Source organism: Trichechus manatus, unplaced genomic scaffold (genome assembly GCF_000243295.1).
Source record: "Trichechus manatus latirostris isolate Lorelei unplaced genomic scaffold, TriManLat1.0 scaffold00248, whole genome shotgun sequence".
NCBI lineage: Eukaryota > Metazoa > Chordata > Mammalia > Sirenia > Trichechidae > Trichechus > Trichechus manatus.
In genome coordinates, this window is record NW_004444184.1 from 1497868 (window position 1) to 1524877 (window position 27010).

The 27010-nt window shown below is 34.9% G+C and overlaps 1 protein-coding gene across 1 annotated transcript in view; it reads left to right on the top strand.

The window, feature by feature from the left end:
* Nucleotides 1–1825: 1825 nt before the first annotated feature.
* Nucleotides 1826–27010, top strand: part of LOC101348652 (protein LEG1 homolog) — a 32663-nt gene continuing 7478 nt past the window's right edge. Inside the window, 6 exon segments of the mRNA XM_012559432.1 lie at nucleotides 1826–2126; nucleotides 3788–3874; nucleotides 9622–9804; nucleotides 10719–10821; nucleotides 17451–17579; nucleotides 17581–17687. Of these exon segments, the coding sequence (XP_012414886.1) occupies nucleotides 1826–2126; nucleotides 3788–3874; nucleotides 9622–9804; nucleotides 10719–10821; nucleotides 17451–17579; nucleotides 17581–17687 (910 nt within the window).

Here is a 27010-nt window from a genome sequence, read left to right on the forward strand (position 1 = left end):
GATTTTAAGGTCGTGTCCCAGAAGTTGTAGACACCATTTCAGCTTATATCCCAGTGGTCAACATTTATAGTTACATAGTTTTTTCTGCAAGGAAGCCTGAAAATAAAGACTTAATTCTGGAGGTTTCCAGCTAAAATTCTAACATTCTTTTACTGATGAAGAAGGAAGAAAATATATTGTAAATTGACTACATTTGCCAACAGACTTTCTCTTTTAGATATGGATAATTGGACATACTTCAAGCTTCTTTCTTGAAAACAACTTCTGTTATAACTGGATCATTCACATCTTTTTCAATACACCTTTACACATCATTACAAATCCTAATATATTGATTTTCGACTTATTTAATATTTTCTATGAAATATGTTAAAGCATTTCTTAAGAGGGGGTCATCCTAATGTCATGGGTGATGTATTTTGTAATCAGAATGTAGCCTGGGGAACTTCTGGAACATTTCTGTCAAAAAATAGATAATCTTAACCTTGTCTTTAGGTTCTGACACAGTGTTCTAATACAGAATGGGTAGCAAAATTTAGTTATTCTAAATGTTATCAAATACAGCAATTCTCTCTACATTGCCTTCCCAAACAGTAGTTGTATAACCTCTGAATGGACAATCTTATTAATAGGAAACTCAACCCTTGTAAGGGATCCTGTTCAATTCTCACGAAATTCTAATTATTAAGGATATCTTCCTATATTAGTTGAAATCCATCTGAAGTTAGCACCTATTAGACTTTGTTTTTCCCTAGAATCTAAAGATACGTGATTTAGTGTAACATCTGACATTAGGGACCATATGACTTTAGTTTTCATATTCAATAAACATTTATAAATAAATTAAAAATTGTTTTCTGAGTTCTTTGGTGAGAGATAAACTACTTGCTATCTGAAGATTTTTCACTAGGAACCTATGTTCAGAGATTTACCGAAGGTACTCAGGGGACTCAGCATACAATTCTACTCGTGGTTAAGATTTATTAAAGCAATGCAGTGAGGATACACAGCAGAATTGTAAGGGAACAGTCACAGGCAGAGTCTGGAGGAACACATGTTCAGACTCCTTCATGTTCTCTCCCTCTCATGAGGCACCACAGAGCACACTTTCCCCCAGCAATAAAAATGCAACGACATGTGAGTGATTTTTTTTTTTTTAACCATTGGAAGTCTGTTAGAGGCTCATGTCCAAGATTTGTATTGAAGGATGATCACATAGGCATCCTCTGACTAGTACACAGGAAAATTCCAGACTACCAGAAAAAAAAAAGCAAATATTCAGCATACACCATTTTGTTTCTGCAGTCTAGGCACAGTGAATCATCCTTTTCAGTTAACTGTTGATTGGGAACACTCTGACAGCCACAGACCCCAGCTGATGACCCCAGCTGATGCAGGTCTTTCTAAGGGTAAGGGTAGCAGTCTGGGGACAGCTATGCTAATTCTTTTCCTGCAAAAATAATTAAATGCCCATAGCTTTAAATTTCTGTAAGAATAAGGTCAAGAATGTACTTAATTTAAAGGCAGGGGAAAAAAAAAACAATGTAAATATGACAGCTATTTTTAGAAAAAAGTTTAAAACATTGAACTCATTTAACATAATCCAACAGCTTTTTTCAAATGTCACATGAATAATAAACTACAATGGCAGTGTTATTTAATGAAGGAAGCACTCTAGTTTTGTTGGTAAGTTAGTCCCATCTTTATTTTACCTTCTCCAGGAAAAAGAAAACAAAGCATTGATAGGATGGGATGTAAGAAAAAACAACTTCCTTCTCTGTTTCCCAATAAAAGTCGCCATATCTTCACCCCCAGCTTTGGCACCATGGCTTTCCTTCTTTCCTGGACCTGTGTGATAGTTGGTTGTCTTTCTGCTTCTTTAGCAGTAACATCTAATCTCTCAGATCTGTGTCCCCCTTTATGGGTGGAGAGTCCTGGTCAGTTCAGTGATTACAGGATGAAAGATGGACAGTACATTATCAATGCCTGGGTATACCCTCAGAGAATGGGAATGTATAAAATCCTATTGACTCAGACAGCCAGGTATTTTGAAAGATTTGCTCCAGAAAATGAACAAAATGTTTTATGGGGATTGCCTCTGCAGCATGGCTGGCAATATCATACAGGTAAGAGTGATTCTTTTTCATTACAATGGTCTTCCAATATATCCATGAAGTAATTGGCAAATGAGGATTTGTATATACTATATCATGCTTTTGAAAATTGATGCATTTTCTCTTTTTTTAACCTCAGAATTATTACTTTTTCTACTTCTCTCCAAATCCTTCTTTAATTTGTTGATTGTGTCTACTAGAAATTGCAATAAGGCATAAAGCATAGGTACCAACTACAGAAACACCTTACTGACGGAAAAAGGGATATTTAACCTTCCTGAGTACCAAGATCACAGTACAACTCCAGATCCAGACATGTTCAGTTTGAGATGAAAAGAAACCAAATAGCACATAAGTTCAAGTGAGTGTTTAGAACTATAGAATAATTGTCACCAGCATTAAGGTACTGTTTGAAGGTATCATGCAGGATGAACTCTTTAAGGGAGTCGAAGTGAAGCAAAAGGAGTTGGGTACTACGAGAAGGAGATCTAGCCTCCAAAGGTAACAACAGAGATGGAACAGAGGAAGAAAGGTTTACAGGTTTATCTTTCATTCTAATTTAGTAGTCTGAGAAATAATAAATTATGAATAACTCACAATTCTAATATTCATATTGATTAACAGCACCATCAAGTTCTTCAGTATCATCACTTTGAGAGTAAGCGGGTTAAGAAGAGCTGAGTGGGCAAAATAATCAGATTAAAAAGGAAAGAACTGGACCTAAGTGTGGGAAAGAGATGAGCAGAATTGGCATGCTCATGAAAGAGTAAAGGAAAAAACAGTGTGTGGTTGTGGAGGAACATAAGGAAGAGAAAGTGAGTGCACAAGAGAAAAAGTAGTAAGGAAATAAGAAAATGCAGCATATAGGTCACTAGAGACCTGAAGGAAAGGTTGGAGTTGAGGAAGTAAGTGAGGATAAGTACTTAGGTGGAAGTGAAGGGAAAAAAGAAGTTAGCAGGTGTGGAGAGAATAAACTGTAGATGAGGTAGGTTAAAAAAAGGCTCAAGAAGCAACAGAAGAGAGAATTAGGACATAGAATCAGAAGGGATAAACAAAAGATAAGCAATGGAGATAAGAAAAAATGACATAAACTGAACATAAAAAACAGCGAAAGAGATTGAGAAATCAGCAATTTTTCTTTGGTGAGGATAAAAATATTTGCTAATATTAATGGAGCAGGTAAACACTGGGTGAAACACTTTTCACCATTTTTCTCACTTTACATAACAACCTTATAAGGTAGTTGATATTATTATCTCTGTTTTATAGCTGAGAAAACTAAGGTATAAGACGTGAAGTTATTTAGCCAAGGTCAAGCTAATAAATAATGGAGCAGGGATTTGGTTTGACTCTAGACCTCTTTTCTTCTCTATGCACATTGCCTCCCCAATTTTGAAGGGATTTATCAAAGGAAGTAGAAGAGAGAATAATTACAAAAGCAAAAAATACTTAAGACAAATAATTTAAAAGTAGAAAATCGTGGTGTTGTTAGGGAAAGAAAAAATTGTTGAGATGGAAAAAGAAGGACAAAGTGCTGGGAAGACAAACATAAGTCATTCAGGAGATAAGTGTTCTGTACATCCTTAAGAACAAAATGCATCTAGTTAAGTGACAATGATAAGCAGTTTAGAAATGGGCATAATAAATATGACTGTGTATCCTCTCTTTTCTAGGCAGATTAGCTGATCCTACCCATAGGACCAGCTGTGGCTATGAATCGCGAAATCATTTGTGCATCTCTGTGGACAGTTGGTGGGCCGGTAAGTTCATTTGAACAGCAAAACAATAAATTACTAACCTTCTCAAAAATAATGTATTCAACCTAAAATCTTAAGTACAGAGACAAGGACTTAGTCATGGTTGCAAGCAAATTAAACTTGAATATACAAAACTCAAAATGCCCCTTTATCAAAGCTATAATCAAATTAGAATATTTTAGGAAAATATACATTTTACAATAATATTTCAATAAGAGGCTTTATATCATTTTGTGGAAAAGTCTAACTTTCTTCCTACTTTACTTATTGATTTGAAAAAATTGAATATTACCAAATCCATTAAAATTATTTTTTGTTTTAAAATATTATGGGTACCTACTCTAACCCACATTTATTCATGATTATAAGATCATTAACAGAAGCATGTTAAAGTTATGTATATTATCCTTAGGAGGGTTGGTATTCAATATTTTTTCTATGGCCTAAATTTATCACGTTTTTGGATCAGTGAGTTTTTTCCTTAGTGGTTTGTAGCTCCTTCAAAATGCCCTTGTTCAACATTAGAAAACCAATCAATGTAATACACCACTTTAATAGAACAAAAGAGAAGAGTCACGTAAGTGAAAGAGTTGTACACTGAAAACTATAGAACATTACTAAAAGAAAGTAAAGATCTAAATAAATGGAAGGACATACTACATTCATGGATTTTAAGACTTAATATTGTTAAGAAGTTAACATTACCCAAAGCAATTTATAGCTTCAATGTTGCCGTTGTTAGGTGCCGAGTCCATTTCAACACACAGTGACCCTATGTACAACAGAACAGAACACTGCCTGGTCCTGAGCCATCCTCATGGTCATCGTTATGCTTGAGCCCATTGCTGCAGCCACTGTGTCAGTCCATCTCGTTGAGAGTCTTCCTCTTTTTTGCTGACCCTCTAACTCACCAACCATGATGTCCTTCTCCAGGGACTGGTCCCTCCTGATAACACGTCCAGAATATATGAGATGAAGTCTTGTCATCCTTGCTTCTAAGGAGCATTCTGACATTACTTCTTCCAAGACAGATTTGTTTGTTCTTTCGGCAGTCCATGGTATGTACAATATTCTCCACCAACACCATAATTCAAACGCATCAGTTCTTCTTCTGTCTTCCTTATTCACTATCCAGCTTTTCCATGCATAGGAGGTGATTGAAAACACCATGGCTCGGGTCAGGCGCACCTTAGTTTTTAAAGGATATCTTTGCTTTTTAACACTCTAAAGAGGTCTTTTGCAACAGATTTGCCCAGTGTAATGCGTCTTTTGATTTCTTGACTGCTGCTTCCATGGGTGTTGATTGTGGATCCAAGTAAAATGAAATCCTTGACAACTTCAATCTTTTCTCAGTTGATCATGATGTTGCTTATTGGTCCCGTTGTGAGGATTTTTCTTTTCTTTATGTTGAGGTTTAATACATAATGAAGGCTGTAGTCTTTGATCTTCATCAGTAAGTGCTTTAAGTTCTCTTCACTTTCAGCAAGAGTTTGTATCATTTGCATATCACATGTTGTTAATGAGTCTTCCTCCAATCCTGATGCCCTGTTTTTCTTGATATACTCCAACTTCTCACATTATTTGCTCAGCATACAGCTTGAATAAGTATGGTGAAATGATATAACACTGACCCACACCATTTCTAACTTTAAACCACGCAGTATCCCCTTGTTCTGCTCGAATGTCTGCCTCTTGGTCTATGTATAGGTTCCTCATGAACACAATTAAATCTTCTGGAATTCCCATTCTTTGCAATGTTACCTATAATTTGTTATGATCTACAAAGTTGATGACTTTCCGTGGTCAATAAAACACAAGTAAACATCTTTCTGGTATTCTCTGGTCCCAGCCAGGATCTATCTGACATTAGCAATGATATCCCTCATTCCATATCCTCTTCTGACTCTGGCTTGAATTTCTGACAGTTCTTGTAGATGTACTGCTGTAGCTGCTTTTGAATGATCTTGAGCAAAATTTTACTTGTCTGTGATATTAATGATATTGTTCGATAATTTTCCCATTTTGTTGGATCACCTTTCTTTGGAATAGGCATAAATATGAATCTCTTCCTGTCAGTTGGCCAGGTAGCCGTCTTCCAAATTTCTTGGCATAGACAAGTGAGCACTTCATCGCTGCATCTATTTGTATTCCGTCAATTCCTGGAAACTTGTTTTTCACCAATGTCTTCGGTGAAACTTGGACTTCTTCCTTCAGTACTATTGGTTCTTGATCACATGCTACCTCCTGAAATGACTGAATGTCGAACATTTCTTTTTGGCACAGTGACTCTGTGCATTCTTTCCATCTTCTTTTCATGCTTCCTACACCATTCAGTATTTTGCCCATAGACTCCTTCACTATTGCAATTTATAGTATGAATTTTTTCTTCACTTATTTCAGCTTGAGAAACTCAGACAGTGTTCTTCTCTTTTGGTTTTCTAACTCCAGCTCTTTGCACAAGTCACTATTATACTTTGTCTTCTCAAGCTGCCTTTGAAATCTTCTGTTCACCTCTTTTCCATCATCATTTCTTCCATTCACTTTTGCTACTTGACATTCAAGAGCAAGTTTCAGAGTTTCTTCTGACACCCATTTGGGTCTTTTCTTCTTTTCTGTCTTTTTGATGACTTGTTTCTTCATGTATGATATCCTTGATGTCATTCCAGAACTCATCTGGTTTTCAGTCATTAGCGTTCAATGAGTCAAAGCTATTCTTGAGGTGGTCTCTAAATTCAGGTGAGGTATACTTAAGGTCCTACTTTGGCTCTTGTGGACTTGTTTTATTTTCTTCAGCTTCAACTTGAACTTGCATATGAGCAATTGATGGTCTGTTCAGTCTAGCCTTGTTCGCACTGATGATACTGAGCTTTTCCATCGTCTCTTTCCACAGATGAAGTCGATTTGATTCCTGTGTATTCCATTTGGAGAGGTCCACATGCATATTCACTGTTTATGTTGATGAAAAAATATTTGCAATGAAAAAGTCATTGATCTTGCAAAATTCTATCATGCAATATCTGGCATAGTTTCTATCACCAAGGTCATATTTTCCAACTACTATTCCTTTTTAGTTTCCAACTTTCAAAATCCAATCACCAGTAATTATCAATGCATCCTGATTGCATGTTTGATCAATTTGAGATTGCAGAACTTGGTAAAGATCTTCAATTTATTCATCTTTGGCCTTAGTGATTGGTGCATAAATTTGAATAATTTCTGATATAGTGTCGGAAGATGAGCCCCTCAGGTTGGAAGGCACTCAGAAGATGAATGGGCAAGAGCTGAGTCCTCATTGTAGAGTCGACCTTAATGATGCGGATAGAGTCCAGCTTTTGGAACCTTCAGTTGCTGATGTGACATGACTCAAAATGAGAAGAAATAGCTGCAAACATCCATTAATAAGGGGAACTTAGAATGTATGAAGTATGAATCTAGGAAAATTGGAAATCATCAAAAACGAAATGGAATGCATAAACATCAGTATCCTAGGCATTAGAGAACTGAAATGGACTAGTATTGGCCATTTCGAATCAGACAATCATATGGTCTACTATGCCGGGAATGACAAAGTGAAAAGGAATGATGTTGCATTCATCGTCAATAAGAACATTTCAAGGTCTATCTTGAAGTACAACACTGTCAGTGATAGGATAGTATCCACATGCCTACAAGGAAGACCAGAGTCAATGTAATCCCTGTCAAAATCCCAACAGCCTTCTTTGAAGAAATGGAAAAGCCTATTTCAAATTTATATGGAATTGCTGGACACTGGTTAGCCAAAACAATCTTGAACAAGATGAACAAAGTAGGAGGACTCACATTTTCCAATTTCAAAATATACTATAAAGTTACAGTATTCAATATAGTCTGGTATTGGTATAATGATAGATATACAGACAAGTGGAATTGATTTGAGAGTCCAGAAAAAAACATATAAATCTAAGGTCAATTGATTTTTGACAAAGGTGAAAAGTCTGTTCAATTGGGAAAAAATAGTCTCTTTAATAAATGGTGCTGGGGCAACTGGATTTCCACTTGCAAAAGAATGAAGCTGAACCCATATCTCACACTACACACAAAAATTCACTCAAAATGTATCAAGGACCTAAGTGTGAGAACTAAAACTATAAAACTTAGAAAAAATATGGGAGTAATGCTTTGGGACCTAGTTTTTAAAAACCGATTATTGGCTATTACACCAACAGCATGATCAGGAAAAGACAAAGTAGATAAATTGGACTTCATCAAAATTAAAAACTTTTGTGCATCAAAGGACTTTATCAACAACATGAAGAAACAAACTATACATTGGGAGAAAATTTTGTTTAATATCAAGAATATATAAAGAACTCCTATAACTTAACAACAGAAACAACTGAATCAAAAATTAGTCAAAGGAATTGAATATACATTTTACCAAAGAGGATATTCAAATAGCTAATAAGTACATGAAAAGATGCTCCAAGTCATTAATTGGTACTCATTGTTGTGAATTCAATTCTGACTCATAAAGACTCTATAGGGCAGAGTGGAGCTGCCCCATAGGTTTTCCCAAGGCTGTAGTCTTTAAGGAAGCAGACTGCCACATCTTTCTCATGATTGACTGTTGAGTTCTAACCAAGCACTTAACCACTGCACCACCAGGGTTACCATTAATCTTGAGGGATATGCAAATCAAAACCACAATGAGATACCACTTCACTCCCATTAGAATAACTATGATCAAAAAAGCAGAAAATAACAGGTGTTGGTGAGGAGGTGGAGAAATTTGAACCCTCATCTATTGCTGGTGGGAATGAAAAGTGATATATCTGCTGTGGAAAACAGCTTGGAGTTTCCTCCACAGCTGAACACAGTAGTATCATATGACCCAGCAATCCCAATCTTAGGTACATACCCAGAAGAAGCGAAGGCAGGAGCATAAACAGAAACCTGTAGACCACTGTTCACTGCAGCACTGTTTACAATACTCAAAAGGTGTAAACAACCTAAATGTTCATCAATAGATGAATGGATTCACAAAATGTCTGCATACATACATACAACGTGGAATATGCATAAAATGGAATATTACTCAAGCATAAAGAGAAATGAAATTCTGGGACATGCTACAACATGGACAAATCTTGAAAACATTATGTTGAGTGAAATAAGTCAGTCACAAAAGGACAAATAGTGTATGATTCCACTTATATAAAATAGACAAACGTATAACTCCCAAAGTTTATTAGTGGTTACCAGGGATGGGAGGGAGGGGAGAAAGAAGAGTCATTGCTTACGGTGCACTGAGTTTCTGCTAATGGTGGTGGGATAGTTTGGAAAGGGAATAGTGATGATATTTGCATCAATGTCATTGAATTGTAAATATAAAATATATTGCATTGGGAAATGTTTTGTTATATATATGTATGTATGTATATTGAAGCCCTGGTGGCTCAGTGGTTAAGCATTCAGCTGCTAACCAAAAAGTCAGCAGTTTGAATCCACCAGCCACTCCTTGGAAATCTTGCGGGGCAGTTCTACTCTGTCCTATAGGGTCGGTTGCTCTGAGTCGGAATCAACTTGATGATAATGGGTTTGCATACATATACATATATGTATAATTGTTATATATATTATTGTTCTATTATATATATATTATTGTTCTAATGTTATATATATTCTTTATTACATAAAACAATAGAACAATAAAAAATATCCTCTTACATTTTCTAGTGCTGGTGGTAATAATAAACATTTTGCTCTTAGAGATTTAAATTATTTTCTGTGTGCATTACCTTTCCTTGCTGCAGTTGATTCTGGTGTAATGGGGATATCATCAGACCAAGTCACCCTTTTGCCACCACTCAAGGATCAGAATCTGTTTTGTCTTAATGTTTCTACCTGTCGTTTATCCTTCCCACAGACAATGAACAACTGGAATACCTTTTACCAGATTCCTTCTTTAAGATTTATAATTTATACCCAGTAGGTAGCAAGAGTATTTTTGAGGGGTATAACACTTTTTGTCTAGGATAGTTTGTGTGCATGGTACATTATTTTCCTTAGCATGAAAATGTAAAGTTTTGTGTAATCATTGTAGCAGGGCATTACGTGTCATCAATACTCTTTCCCAAGACAGCATTAACACAAAATCAATCCCCTCTCTCTAACTACAAATAAATTATATGCAAATGTGTAAGCACACAGGATCTGGCTGAACGGAGAACACACCATTTTGTTAATTTGAACTTAGGTCAACTGAAGAATAGCCTTTAGGAGATATGTGAGTTTGGAAGCGGTTTTAGAGCAGCTTATCAACTTATTCCAATTGACTTAATAAATTACTACATATGGGTGGAACATAATTATAGCAATCAAAACCAATTATACAATTACCAAAATAAAACATCAGTTAATAGTAGACAAGGACTAAGATTAATGATGAAAAATATATTTACTAATTTTTTAGATTATTAGTTCATTAATTTAGATATAATTAAATTAAATATTATAACAAAAATTCTTTTCCACTTCTTACTCTGAAGATTTTGTGGAAATTTCAACTATGATAGCAGAAAAAGAAATGACGAACAAAAAATAAAGACCTCCAGGAGAGTATAAATTACTAAGTCTGCAAATATTTGCAGTTCACTTCTTCTAAATGTATGCACTATTACAGATAATAACTATATGTTTTATGCCCTTTACAGAAAGTTAGCCACTAAGGTGTTACACATAATAATTTTTAAAGTGGAGTTCTCCTCTCATACAGAATATTGCTAAAGTATACACGTGGACAAGATTGAACTGCAAGGAGAAGAATTATTACAATTGCTAAATATTGATAAGATTCTCCTTTTGCTTTAGCATTTGAAGTTACCTTCTAGTACCTTTGAGGACCTGTTGAAGTACTTAAGGGCTGCACATACCACAACCTTAAAAGATACTCTCCAAACTTTTGAATATAAGTAAGAATGGATCCAAAGTCACTTCTATTTAACATGGTAAATGATTTTTGGCCTTGTTTATGACTTTTCTTGCTTCACTTCTACTTCGATATTCCTAATAAATAGTAAGTCTAACAGCTGAGGATTATAATGATGAGTTGTAGATATTTTAGTATGTTGCTGTTGTTAGGTGCTGTTGAGTTGGTTCCTACTCATAGCAACCCCACGTAAAACAGAATGAAACACTGAGCGATCCTGCGCCATGCTCACAATCACTGTTATGCTTGAGCCCATTGTTGCAGCCACCATGTCAATCCCTCTCATTGAGGGTCTTTCTCTTTTTCACTGACCCTCTACTTTACCAAGCATGACGTCCTTCTCCAGGGACTGATCCCTCTAGATAACATGTCCCAAGTATGTAAGATGTAGTCTTGCCATTCTTGCTTCTAAGGATCATTCTGGTTATACTTCTTCCAAGAAAGATTTGTTCCTTCTTGTGGCAATCCATGGTATATTCAATATTTTTCACCAACACCACAATTTAAAGGCATCAATTCTTCCGTCTTCCTTATTCATCGTCCAGCTCTCGCATGCATATGAGGCGATTGAAAACATCATGGCTTGGGTCAAGCGCACCTTAATCTTCAAGGTGAAATCTTTGCTTTTCAATATTTTAAAAAGGTCTTTTGCAGTAGATTTGCCTAAGACAATGAATTGTTTGATTTGTTGACTGCTGCTTCCATGGGTGTTTCATTGTGGATCCACGTAAAATGAAATCCTTGACAACTAGTATGACCAAGCTCAATATGTTTTAAGAAGAGGGGACAAAAATTTGAGGAAAGACAACACCTATTCCTGATAAAATTCTCAACAAAATAGGTATAGAAGGGAAATTCCTCAACATAATAAGGGGCATCTATACAAAACCAACAGCCAACATCATTCTTAATGGAGAGAGGCTGAAAACATTCCCCTTGAGAACAGGAACAAGGCAAGGATGCCCTTTATCACCACTCCTATTTAACATTGTGCTGGAAGTCCTAGCTAAAGCAATAAGAAAAGAAAAAGAAATAAAGGGTACCCAAATTGGTAAGGAAGAAGTAAAACTGTCCCTATTTGCAGATGATATACTATACATAGAAAACCCAAAAGACTCCATGAGAAAACTACTGAAACTAACAGAAAGATTCAGCAGAGTAGCAGAACACAAGCTAAACATACAAAAATCAGTTGGATTCCTATACACCAATAAAGAGAATGACAAAAAGGAAATCAGGAAAACAATACCATTTCTAATAGCCCCTAAAAAATATAAAATACTTAGGAATAAATCTAACCAGGGATGTAAAAGACTTATAAAGAAAACAACAAAACACTACTGCAAGAAACCAAAAGAGATCTACATAAATGGAAAAACAACTTACCATGCTCAGAAAAACAAAAAATGAGGAAAGAAAAAATAGTCTCATCAAAAAGCAAACAAATAAAAACATGCAATGAAATTTTCTATTTGTATAAAATGAAATAGAAAATAAAAATGATTTGGATTTTTTCCATTATTTTGATCACAGATACATAACATGGTGGCACATACTTGGGTAAAATATCAACTAGCATCAGTGTTGGCATACAATGTAGCCTATACTGTCAGGACACTCCATATATTGCAACACTTACAGGTGAAAGTATAAGAATGATTTGCGTTTTGATACGAATAAAACTATCTAGAGGGTGAAATCAACCAAACAAAGTGAGGTATGGGGAAAAAAGTCTGGGTAGGGCAAATAGCAGGAACAAAGAAAGGAAAGGTCATTGGTGTTGTATAAGTAGATATATAAATCCAGGTGTGAAGGTTTGAGTATTTCATGTTCCACTGACTCATCAGTAGCAAGGTAAATCACTTAGCAGATTCAGAACATTACTGCTTTTATGTATCGGTATGGCTTCAATAACTGGGTATTAAATCAGGAAATGGAGGAGTTTACACCTTGGCATTGTCTGTGAGATCATTAGGGCTTGCAGCCATTTTAACAGCTATATGTCAATTGCTTTTTCTATTCTGATGACAGGAAAAAGAGATGAGATTTTCAGACAAGGATTTCTAGTGCAGATTGTCAACCTTAATGTTTTGACCAACAGAATATCTTCATTACAGATTACTTTCTTTTTATTTACTGATCTTTCAGGTTCATATCCAAAAATAAATCACTAGAGAATACAACTTTGTACATAAGGAACATACCCATTGCCATCAAGTTGATTCCGACTCCTAGTGATCCTATATGTCAGAGTTGAGCTGCCTCATAGAGTTTCCAACACTGTAAACTTTAAGGAAGAAGACTGCCACATCTTTCTTTCTAAGGAGCGGCTGGTGGGTTCCAACTGCTGACTCAGCAGCTGAGAGCTTAACCATTGCTTTACCAGGGCTTTCTTAGGGAATGTACAAAAAAAAACCAAAACCACTGCTGTCGAGTTGATTCTAACTCATAGTGACCCTATAGGACAGAGTAGAACTACCCCATATGGTTTCCAAGCAGTGCCTTGATGGATTCAAACTGCTGACCTTTTGGTTAGCAGCCATAGGGTTTAACCACTACGCCACCAGGGTTTCCATAGGGAACATAGGAATACTTTAAATTGTAAAATACAAGGAGACTACAGATTTTCTTTCCCTGTGGCTGTATTTTCTTTGTCTTATGGACTTAGACTTACAAGCTCATTTTATTTGTTTATTTAAAAACTGCTCCCAAATCACACAACATAAGATTTTTTTGGTGAATAAGTTTAAATCTGTATGACTACTTTGATCACAAGCATGGAAACGAAAAAAAAAAAAATCCATTTTCTGTTATTGGTAGAATAGAACCTCAATCTCACTAAATATATAAAAAAAATTTCTTTTGCTTAGCACATTTTATTTTTTGAACTTCTGTCTTTCTAACGTGACCTTCCATTTGGGTATCAACAAATGACCCTCTTAGATGAATTTTTTAAAATAGCTACTATTTATTAGGAGCCCTGTTGGTGCAGTGGTTAAGAACTATGGCTGCTAATCAGAAGGTCAGCAGTTCCAATCCACCAACTCATAGGTTAGCCATGAGTTGAAATTGACTCGATGGCAACAGGTTTTTTTTTTGGGGGGGGGGGGTTACTATTTATTAAGCATAAGAATAAAAATTAAGTATTGTTAAATATTAGGAATAAATAAAAGATACGGCGCTAGGTACTTTCATATAATACCTCACTTCAAAATAACTCCTTTTTATAAAGAATCTGAGCCTGAGCTATTTATCAACTTGTTTCCTTTTATTCTCCTTAGATTTGATAATTATCTTGTGTTTTTGTTTGCTTAGTTTTTCATGTATATATCATTTGTTGTTGTGTGCTGTTCAGTGGACTCCAACTCATAGAGACTCTATAGGACAGCATAGAACTACCCTACAGGCTTTCCAAGGCTGTAATCTTTACGGAAGCTGACTGCCACATCTTTCTCCCATGGGGCAGCTGGTGGGTTCAAATTGCTGACCTATCAGTTAGCAGCTGAGCACTTAAATGCTGTGCCACCAGGGCTCCATGTACACAACACTAATGTATCCCGAACTGGCAAACTAAGGAAGTGTTTTCTTCAGTAACCTAAGAGCATCAAGAACTGTTTCCATTTTTTGTTCTTAAAGAGGCCTCTTTCAGAGCTATTAGACTTACATTTATGGGCCGAGGTAGATATGATCTTTGATCTCTCTTTACTACTTCCCTGGGGATTCCCTTTGCCCTTTTTCTATACTGAATCACCCATTTCCAGCAGCCCACATCTTTCTGTTTCTTGGTGTATTTTGTTTTGATAGGTCACAGCCTCCAGAAGATTCTGAATGGGTATATGATAAGTACAGTTTGTTGAAGCTTTGTATATCTGAAAATATCTTTATTTTACCATGATTCTTGACTGATTCTTTGAGTGTGTACAGAAACCCTGGCTGAGATATTCTTGTTTAAAATTTTGAAGGCATTTCTCTGCCAATTTTTAGCTTCACTTTTGCTGTAGAGAAGTCTGAACCAGTTTGGGTCCTGATCCTTTGTATGTCCTATTTGTCTTATTCTTTTGTTATTTTGTTTTGATTCTCTTATCCGTGTTAGAGGCTTTTCTTAGATATCTAACCACCACCACTGTCAGTTGTTATTGAGTCAGCTCCGACTCATGGTGACCCCATGTGTATCAGGGTAGAACTGTGCTCCATAGGGTTTTCAGTGGCTGCTTTTTTTGAAGTAGATTGCCAGGCCTTTCTTCTGAGGTGCCTCTGTATTAGCAGCAGAGCACATTAATCATTTGTGCCATCCAGGGACTCCACCTGGATGTCCACTCATACTTAAAGAGGAATACTAAGAGCCTCTGAGTGCATAAGTGGAATTTTTCAATATGAACACACTTCCTGAGTAATCTTGTTGGGCTGTTTAACTTGGTAGTCCTTGGTATCAATAACTTTCTCCTGAGCTCACCAATTCTCCGGAAAAACTAGTTTGTGTCACCTGCTTCAAAAGGCAAGCCCTGGTTGCTGGTATTCTTAGTCAAGAGTGAGAGTGAGGCTGGGAATTTTAGTATTCAGTATAATATATTCACTTATAACCCCTGTTTTTAATGTGATGCACCTGCCTTCAACTGTGACTAATTTGTCCAATTCAGGGACAGTGGGCTCTACACTTTCCAGTGTGAGAAGTAATAGTTACCTACTTTGTAGATTCTGGGAATGAATCTTTGGGTATAACTGCTTCTTTAACAGACTTTCAAATAACTGCTCTGATTGTAGCACATTCTCTTCACTCGAAAGGTATAACTCTGTTTGCTAAGGATTCAGATTTCTTGATTACATTGGATCATTTTTACTGGTTCCATTTTATTTATAACTTCCAAAATAATGTTGCACCTGTCTTACTGCCTGTTCTCCCAGTCCTGAGCTTATTGTTTCTTCCTGTCATTTTACTGGGGTTTTGGCAGGTGGTAAAAATAGATGCATTTGTTAAAATCAGCATTGTTACTTAAAAATCTTTTTGTTGTTTCTTTAAAATTGAGATAATTTCCTTTTGTTGTTTCTTACATTGGGATCATTTCAGAATACTCTATTCACATTATGGGTAATTCATATACAGATTCACTATTAATTAAGGCTAAGAATACAAGTTTTCTACCAATCCACCTCACTGGAAATTTAAATAATATTTCCTCTGGCAATTAAAATCCTTCTGAAACCCTGTCTTGATGGAAGGTTGATTTTTTGATGATTATTATGGAAGATTTCAAACACCTCTTCATGAGGTCTCTGGTTTGTCCAGTTCTAAGAATTTATATTCGGAGGTTATAGGCTGCTGATTACTTGAGATAAAGTAATAATGTACAGAATAAAATCTTCACATACCACAGGCATGTGAGAAGCATTCAATACAAAATAACAATTATCATCATAACAAGAGGCAGTATGGGGCATTAGTAAAGAATATGGACTAAATCCAGATTGCCTTTTGTATTTACATGATAGTCAGCTGTGATGTATTATACAGCATTGACTCCAAATCAAACCCTTCTATCATCACACTCGGGTCCACCCTACTCACTCTATGACTTCTGGGCGTAGGAGCAAGGAGTCAAACAGCAAGTGTTTCCTCGGGGTTCACTTAACACGGGCAAGCATAATGCAAAAACGTCTTCTGTTTAGTGGAATCTGTATGTAAACTGTGGAAACAGAGAAATTAGAATATAATGTAATAGCTAGAAATTATAATATAAGCTGCTGAGAGAAACAAAGCTGTAACTATGTGGACGTTATGGTACTATGTGAATATAGAGGAAGAAATGACCCGTTCCACCTCAGGTGGGTTGGAAAACTTCATGAAGGAGGTGACATCTACGATGAGACTTAAAAAGGGTCTAGGAGTGTACATGGGTGAGCAAAAAGGGAAGTATACCGTGTTTCAGGGGGATCAAGCCTACTTGAAGAACTTCAACTTCTTCAGTATGCTTAGATGGTGAGGACAGGTGCAGTGAATTTTATAGTTATAAAGCTGTTTACTACACCCTACACATTATGGCCTAGTGATTTCCCCCAAACAGATGAGAGAGTTTAGCAGACCCTCTTAGAGTACTAGCAGATTTTGTCCAGTAGGAAAAAAAAAAAAAAAAACCAATTATTTAGAAAATCAGACGAGAAAAACGAACATCTATTTCTCTAGGATGTTCAATGTTCTGGGGTTCCCCTGACTTCAGGAAATCAACAGTTTTACAAAAGATTGCCAGAGTCCAGCAAAAATTTTTGCCTTAGGATTTTGATTTTTATCTCTATATTCTCAAAGAGTATGACTTAGTAATGGCCTCACATCTGGATGTTATATGATATTCAAGTATAATGTGCCTAAGTAAGAGAGAGAAAAACTTAAAGGAAAATACAAACAGTTGATGGGATGGTCCTTTCCAGCATGAAATTTTAATTACCTGTCTCCATATATCCAAAGGTACAGGCTGAAGTTATCACATTCTGAAGACTATATTCTAAATAGTAAAATTATGAACCTAATTTGTTGGCAGAAGGTAATCTTTTTAAAAAGCAGTAAGATTGAAATTCTAAATGAACTTATTATAATTTTATGCTTCTTCACTTGTCTTTTAGATTTAACAATTATCTTAAGCCAGAAGTGTTTTTCATGAAAAGTTGGTCTGTGTCTGTGGAATATATTGCTGCCTCTAACTTTCCTACAACCTTGATCAGAACACATGGCTTCCAGAAGGGCCTGCCACCAGATGCTTGTTACAGGGGATGTAGTCCCCTTCATCAGTGACTTTACTGCCCTTCAGAACACAATGCTCTTTAGTTTAAATAATCTTCACAAAGTGGATAACGCTACAGGTAAGGGCCTTATAAACATTATTTTAAATAAAATCATTACAAGTAGTCCCCAATTTACGACGGGGTTCCATTCTGACAATTCCATCGTCAGTTCTGATGTAAGTAGAATACCTCTTTTTTTCTTTTTTAGTTTTCATTATTATTGCCTTTTATTATCAGTATCTTTATAAATAAGATCTTTATCTTTGAGGGTTGGCATGAGAATGATAACATTAGCAAATTACATACTGCAATAGTATGTAGTACAGATTGCTAACGATAAGATGGGAAAAAAAAAGATCATCCTAAGTGCAGTTTCTTGTAACTCGAATATGTTGTAAGTCGGGGACTAATTGTATTGAATAGATAAAGGAAGAAATATTGATTAAATCAACCATATATACCATTCCAACACATACTCTAAAGAGAAAGTCATGATTTCCTATAAGTATCTATTCTACACATTTTCCACTCATGGTATGTTCTTTTATTTGGGGTCCTTGTTGACCCTTGAAGTCACCAGACCACCTCCAGCACATGTTTTGTTCCACACAGTCGGATACATCCCTTTGTTTTTGGGTCATCAGTATTTTCTTTTCCTCCTACCTAACAGTTCGGTTTAAAGAAAATAAATCTCAAAAGGAACCTACCATGATTAATGGGAAAACTAGCAAATTGACTTCTCTGAGCTCCTTCTGCCCAACTCTGTTAAATCATGGAAGAAGTCTCTGCTCCAGTCCTTCAACTGCTGGGTTTCTCAGCAGAGTGAAAAACAGAGAGATTCTACAAGTTTGAAAATACCACATCGTCTACTTTTTCCAGATACGAACTATGAACTGAGCCAAACATAAAACATAATTATATTGTTAATATTTTTCACAGCAAAAAAATTGAATCTAAATATAAAGAGGAGGAAAAGTAAACACCACTAATGTTTTTGAAAACTAATTTGGATAAGTTAGGGTAACAAATAAACTCAAACAGTTTAGGTACTTCATGCAATTGAAGTTTCTTCTTGCTCCAGTAATGGTTTCCATGCCATATTATCAGTCAGTAGGCAGCTTTCCCTCACACAGTGATCCAGCATCTCCAGCCTCTTTCCACCTGTGGTTCCTCCAGCCCCTGGCCTCTTTACTGTCTACATCCCATCAGCAGAAAAATACTACATTGTTTGGAGAAGGACTGTGCACATCTTTTACTTCACTTCACAGTCTTCAAGGGACTAGGAAATTAAGTTGTTTTCTGAGAACCAGTATCTTGTGATTATTCTAGACCATGCAAGGAGAAATATGAATTTTGTTGATCAGCTAGCCATCTCTATAAAATTATTTGATATCAAAATTGCATTCTAGGCAGCATTCTATACATTGGGTCTTTCCTCTTAGGATGTAAAGAGTGAGGAATTGAGTAGAGAGTCTGAAGTTATTCAATCTGAAGTTTGGAAGTGTCAGACTACGAGAGTTTATGACAAGTTAAATTTTACTGAAATGTAGCTTTGGATTTAGTGTATGGTTTTGAGTTGAATTAACAGGAAAAAAATGGGAGCCTAAATTTTGAAAACTATTGATGAAAGAAAAATAGTGAACTTCGAGAGTATAATTGCTTAGATATTGTAAAACTAGATACTATCATCTAATGGTTATTTTCATGACCAACCCCCCTCCATTGTCTCAATGACGTTCTGAATTCACAGGGTGTCAAAAGCATTTGCATTTAGAATTAAGCAGAGAATGGGGAAAACTGATGTACTGAAAACAAAGTATTAGTAAAAAATATATATACATACACACTGATATTTATAACTGAGCTGTTTTAGTTTTTATCTCCATTAGTAATTAATATGCATTTATATAAAAATTATCAAAGTATCATTTACTACTGTTTAGTCTTTAGAAGTGTTTTAATTTTGCTTTGAACAGGGAACTTGATTTAGTTTTATTGAAAGTAACCCATAAAGTAAAATGAACATTTTCAGATTTCAAGTTAGAGGTAGCTCTTTATTATTATTGCTCATGGTAAGAACTGGCATTGAGTTTTTCATTTTTAATTATGTAAAATTCTCAACCACTTCATAATCCACAGTGGCATCAAATTTTAATCCATAAATACACATATTCTAATGATGGAGATCTCTTATTAAACTTGAGAAATAATATTAGCTAATAAATAAGTTGTAGAAAAAGAAAGCTTGCCTCAATTTGTTTTTTCATGAGTGATATTTAAAATAAACAATGAAGACTGATGCAGGTTTAAAACTGTCAGAAACTGGATTTCATGTTAATATAATTCAAAATGCTTTAAAAATTTATTAAATTTCAAATCTGAGAATCTGTTGCACTCAATTGAAAATACACAATGTGTACAATATAGAGTTAAGAGAGTAACATGAGGAAGTTGGTACCTGAAAACCACATTGGCATCATTGTCACATGACAAACTATGAAAAGAAATATATGAACTTTGCTGGTGAGCTTGCCATTTCTGCCAATTTATCAGATACCAAAATTGCATTCTAGGTTTGGATCATATACTGACACTTTCCTCTTAGGATGTAAAGACTCTTAGTATGTAAAGAGTCATTTAATTTGATACTTGGAAGTGCCAGATCAAGATTTTATTACAAACTCTAATTTTACTAAAATTTAGCTTTGAATTTCATATGTGGTTTTCAGTTACTTTCAGAGGTTAAAAAAAATAAATTGGAGATTCAACTATTGAAAATCATTAGTGAAAGAAAAGGAGACCTTAATTGTTTTGGTGTTATAAAACTAGGTATATAGCAACATCTAGTGGTTATTCTCACGGTCAACTGCTCCCCATGGACCCACTGACACTCAGTTATGATGCATTTTCTGTTAAGAAGAGAAAAGGGAAATCTCATGTATTGAAAACAAAGAATTAGTTTTTAAAAAATCTATATTTACACTGAGCATTTTAAAATTTATCTTCAGTAGAAATTGATATACATTTACATTAAATCATCCAAAGTATTGTTTAAACTACTTTGCAGTCTGCAGAAGTGTTTCGATTTTACTTTTCACAAGGAGCCTGACTTAATTAGCTGGGCTTCATTCAAAAGTAAAATTAACATTTTCAGGCTTGAAGTTTGTGTTAACTATTTATTTTTTTATTTTTTGCTGTGGTAACAATTAGCATGGGCTTTTTTTCATTTTTAATTATGTAAAATTCTCAATCACCACTTAATCTGTAGTGGCATCAGTTTTCATTCTTCAATATATATATTCTAGCATTAGGGAGCTCATATGAAAGTCAAGAAATAATATTAGCTAATAAGCAAGTTGTAGAAAAGTTACCTGATTTTATGTTTTATCATGGGTGATACTGCAATGAAGACTGAATGCAGGTTTAAAAGCAATATAAACTGGATGATCCAGATTAATGTAATTCCAAGTGATGTAAAAATTTATTAATCTTCAAAATGGTGATGTATCGTTTGAACTGAAAATATATAATGGTAGTAATATTGAGTTAAGTGGGTCACATGAGAACGGGAACTCACATTTAATAAGCACCTACAATGTGCCTGAAATTATGCCAGGGGCATCTTTTTTTTCTTTTTCTTTTTTTTCATTATCATATTTAAATAGCACTACAAACCTGGTTGGAAAATATTATTGTCAATAGTTTACTGATAAAGAAATAGAAACTCAGAGCGTTTAAATAATTCACTAGCTAATAAGTGATTCAGCTTGGATTTGCATCCTGGCTGTATATGTTAAAGTCCATACTCTTGCACTTTCAAATCATCTTGTAAATTAAAACCGAAAGTCTGGAATAGTGTTTAAATCTGGGGTCAGCACTTTGGTGTTGTTGTCGGCTTCCATGGATATGTCATGGTAGTACTGATTCAACATTAGACAAATCAGGCATACTCAACAAATCTTCATTTCATACATTTATTCAATCAATATATTAGTCACAGTCTACATGTAAGTCAGACAGGCTCACTGCCCGAGGGTACACAGTCTAGTTGGAGAAGACAAATATTTGGAAAGCCAATAAGAATATGGTGTTGTGAAGGACAAAAACAAGCGCCATAGGAATGTAAGTCACAGAGACATAATCCTTCACAGTTAAAATAAAGGTTAAAAACAGATATCTAAGATTCCAAAGATAGAATTAGTATAGTAAATTAAATGTATTCTAAAGGGAGTTTATTCATTCAAAAATCATTTGGTATATACTGTGATAGGTCAACTATTACACTGTTGTTGTTTTTGTTGTGTGCTGTCAAGTCAATTTCCGACTCACAGCGACCCTATAGGACAGAGTAGACTGCCCAATAGGCATTCCCAGGATGTGGAATTGATTGTTAGGTCTTTTCACCCACAGTGCTGCAGGTGGATTCAAACCACCAACCTTTGAGTTAGCAGGAAAGTGCTTAACGTTAGGCACTGTAAATGTAAAAATAATAATAATAATAATAAAATCAATTTGATCACAAGAAACTAAGGGAGGAGAGTTATGTAAGGTACTATTTACAATACTGGGAAATAAATACAGTTGTGTATTGTTGTATTAAGAGCGGTGCCAGCGTGTGTCTAAATAACTCAAGATTGTTTCCAGGGAGGAGAAAACTGCTGGAAATGTGACTTAGAGCGCAAATGATATTTAGTGAACATTTTGAGGGTGAAATAGGAAAGTTATTAAAATAAATACAAATAAGTATAACTAGAGGCTGGAAAGAGATGGAGAGAAATAGATGGATTTGAGAGATACTTAAAAAGCAATATTGGAAGGATTTGGTGATAAATTACACAGAGTGATGGGGAATAAGGTGTCAAGATTGATGTGTGAGTTTCTAGTCTGAGCAATTAGGGGTGTAGCGTGGCTTTTCATTGATTTAGGAAACTCTGAAGGAGAATCAAGGATGGGAGTTGAAAATGTGGGTGTTTGCTTGTACAACAGAACAAAACACTGCCCGGTCCTGTGCCATCCTCACAATCCTTGTTATGCTTGAGCCTGTTGTTGCAGCCACTGTGTAAATCCATCTCCTTGAAGATCTTCCTCTTTTTCGTTGACCCTCTGCTTTACCAAGCATGATGTCCTTCTCCAGAGAGTGGTCCCTCCTGATAACATGTCCAAAATATGTGAGAAGAAGTCTTGCTATCCTCACTTCTAAGGAGCATCCTGGCCTTACTTCTTCCACAATAGACTTGTTCATTCTTTGGCAGTCCATGGTATAGTCAATATTCTTCACCAACACCATATTTAAAGGTATCAATTCTTCTTTGGTCTTCCGTATTCATCGTCCATCTTTCGCATGCATATGAGGTGACTGAAAACACCATGGCTTGGGTTAAGTGCATTTTAGTCCCTAAAGTGACATCTTTGCTTTTTAACTCTTTAAAGAGGTCTTTTGCAGCAGATTTGCCCAATGCAATGTGTCATTTGAATTCTTGACTGGGGCTTCCATGGGTGTTGATTGTGGATCCAAGTAAAATGAAATGCTTGACAACTTCAATCTTTTCTCCCTTTATGATGATACAGTGTGGGTATGGTGAGAAATTAAGTTTTGCACATGTTGAATTTAAAAATATCTATATCTATGTGGTAAAGTGGAATATGTGGTAATACATATGTAGGTCTAAAACTGAAAGGTGAAATTTAGGATGTAGAATATTTTGGAGATTATTAGGGTCTATCGGAGTCCCTGGGTGGTGCAAATGGTTAATTGCTCTGCTACTAACCAAAAGGTTGGCAGTTCGAATCTATCCAGAGGTACTTTGGAAGAGAGGCCTGGTGTTTTGCTTATAAAAGTTCACAGCCATGAAAACCCTATGGGGCACAGTTCTACCTGTAACACATGGGGTCACCATGAGTTGAATCAACTCACTAGTAACTGATTTCTTGGGGTTTATAAACTATGACTCACTGGTGATTCAGGTCATTTTTCTTTGGCTTACAAAGTGGTTTTTTACATTAAAATTTTGTGTTAAAATATTATATTGGGATATTTCACAGAAAAATCTAGATTTCCCAGACTATCCTGAAAATATAACAATACAAGCTACATTGGATGCACATTCTTGCAAGTCAGCAATCTGCTGGATTTGAGTAGCAGCTGCTTCTCTAGGTAGTTTTTTATAGCTACCATCACTGCCGATTTATATATATATATATCTGGTCTCACATGTTTATTACTTGCCTGGCCTCTGTAGGCGTTAGATTTTCCAGACTTTCACAGGTGGTGTTAGATTCATTTGCATGAGCTTGGTCCGTCATGGGAAGAATGTTGGAAACCGAGAGGGCTCAATAAATTACTCTTTTTTCCTCACCTCAAATCAGAACCAGTTGAGATAGACAAAGAAGTGAGGTGAATGGTCATCAAATGTAAGATTTAATACTAGTAAAACAATTGGAGAATGTGATTTAGATGGGCAGCAACAAAGATCTCCCCACTACATATTCCTGTTCTTGACCCAGGAAAGGCCATCCAAGGAAAAGTTTGAGTCTTCAGAACAGGTCACTTAAGCTAGTATCACTTCCTCACCAGTCTAGATAGGAAGAGAAAAAGAGGTAACCTTGGCTCTTAGGGCTATGCTAGATTAGCTCCAGTCAATTAAAAAACATAGACCAAAATCTCTCACACATCAATCAGTAGCATGCTCCCCTCCATGTAAATGAGCAAAGGATGTTTATGAAAATAGCTGCTTATGAAAATTAAGCATTACCTCCCGAAAGAGTCTAGAGGAAGGAAAAGAAGTATGTACACCTAGGGCCAAGTGCTCTGAATTTTTTAAATCGTTACCTATTGTACATCAACTGGTCTAACCTGAAATGTTTCCAGTCTTCAAAAAGTACTTTAAAAAAATCTCCAATTGTTTAATTTCTCTTCATTAAGAATACATTTTAATTCCTGTAAATTTTTATTGATTTAAGTATATTTAATAAAGTTAAACTGTTACAAATTCAAAATGTATAGACACAAATAAAAATAAGTCTTCCTCTTCACCATCTCCCTTTACTTAGATCTCTAGGCCTTCATCCAACTGTTTAAAACTATTCTCTGCAATCTTTGGTACAAACTTATAGAAAATTGTTATAAATTAAACCCATGCTATTTGTACAAAAGAAATTATATTCAATTACTCTATTTTATGTGTGTATATATATATATATATGTACTACACATTTTTCTTGGAGCTTTTTCCATATCAGGACATGGTGACCCAACTCATTTTGTTTAGTGGGTATGTACTGTTTCATTAAATTAATTTACCATAATTATCAACATTATTTAATGTGATAAGCTATTGCTAATAATACAACAATGGCATGCCATGTATATTTTTCTTGGCATAATTTATGATTTTACCAATAAATTCCTAGAAAGGATATGAAATAAAATTGATGGGTCAGATATTGCCAACTGGAACTCAAAAAAGATTGCCATTTATATTTTTGTCATAAAACTATTTATTAAGCTTGTGTTTTCCTCAACTCACTATCACGTAGCAATTTTTATAATTTGTTTTAGTTTGTTATGTGGAAAATGCTACCATAATGTTGCATAAATTTGCAGCTGTTTAAATGCGTTTGTGAATTCTTCCCAGTTTTCTGATTAGTTACTTGTATTTCTTACTGACTTTTATATGATCTGGTAAATTAATTTTAAATTTTAAAAAGCTTCATTGTGTAATTACCATATAATCAATACAATATATTTACATATATATTACATATATTTCAATAATTGTATATGAGTTAAATTTACGTATAATATTTTTGTATCTTTTCTAGGTACATTATCTTTGACTGTATGGAAAAATTTAATGAAGACACAATTTGCAAGGAAGCTGGTTCTAACAGATTTAGATATATTTCTCATACTCTTCAATTCAACTCTTATAAAAATGATTAAGAAATAAGAATTCTTAATTGTTGAGAGACAGCAATTTCAAATTAGTATAATTATAATCACAAAATTTTCCTATGTGTGGTGATTTTGATCTATGCATGCTTAGTAGAATTTGTCAGTGTATTCCTGATTTTAAGTTCAAATTACTGTTGCGATTATTTTGCTCTATTAATAATTCCTAGTTTTTAATTCATCAATATTTTAAATGATGAAGACCTTGAAGAGATTACATTAAACTGCCATAAATGAGTGAAAAATGAATAAACAGGCATTAAACTTACATGTTTCTTTTCTTGCTACCCTATGTAACTTAATTTCATGAAATTTAGCGGAGTATAGCATGTTTATTTATAATCAAAATCCAAGATATTTTAAAATAAAATACTGACAATCTTTAAAACTCATAAAACTGTACTGCTATTATCGGACACACTAACTGATTTGTGAATTTTTGTACGTTTTCACTGACCACAAGTTTACAATCATTACATTATAAATTTCCCCTCCATTGATCCACACTTGATAATCAATACTTAAAGGTCCAGTTTGTCAGAGTTTCTCTTTAAAAACAGAATGCACTGGCCAGGAGGTGGTGATGCTCTTATATAAAAGTGTTCCCACGGCCTCATCCATAGACTAAGTCTACTCACTAACTGTTGGAAAAATAAATTGGATGAGTTGGTTTAAATTACATGGACATTAGCTTCAGAAAAATATACTTTAATTCTCAGCTCTATCATCTTCCAGCTGAGTGAACATAGGCAATTTTTCTACTCTCTCATTTTACTTTTGTTAAAATGAGGATAACAAAACCTACTGTTAAAAAATAATCCTTTATTTTTAAGATGTCAATAAAAAGATGAATACAAAGTGACCAACATCTTCCCAACACATAGTAAGCATCCAAAAAAGTAGCAATGTCATTGTAATTGTGTATATGAGAAATACGGTACTTTATATCAATGGAAAAATGGAGAGATTATTAAACTTATGGAATCAGGTCCATTGGCTAAATATTTGTTAAAAGAAATAACGTTACATTTTTTCCTCAACTTTATGTCAAAATAAATTCCATAATCTCTACTCAGCCATTCCACTGTTGGTAATTTAATTTAATTTAAAGATGTAAAATGTCTATATTAAAGCTTACTCACGGAAAAATATTTTACAGAAACTTTAGTGAATACTCATCGATACATTAATCATTCGATAAATAATGATATATTCATATTATGGAATCATATAGAGGGTCAGCAAAAAAGAGAAAGACTCCCAACAAGATTGATTGACACAGTGGCTGCAACAATGGGCTCAAGCATAACAACAATTGTGAGGATGGCACAGGACCAGGCAGTGTTTTGTTCTGTTGAACATAGGGTTGCTATGAGTCGAAGCTGACTCGACAGCACCTAACAACAACACCAACATAGACCTATTATAAAACTAAACAAACAAACAAAAA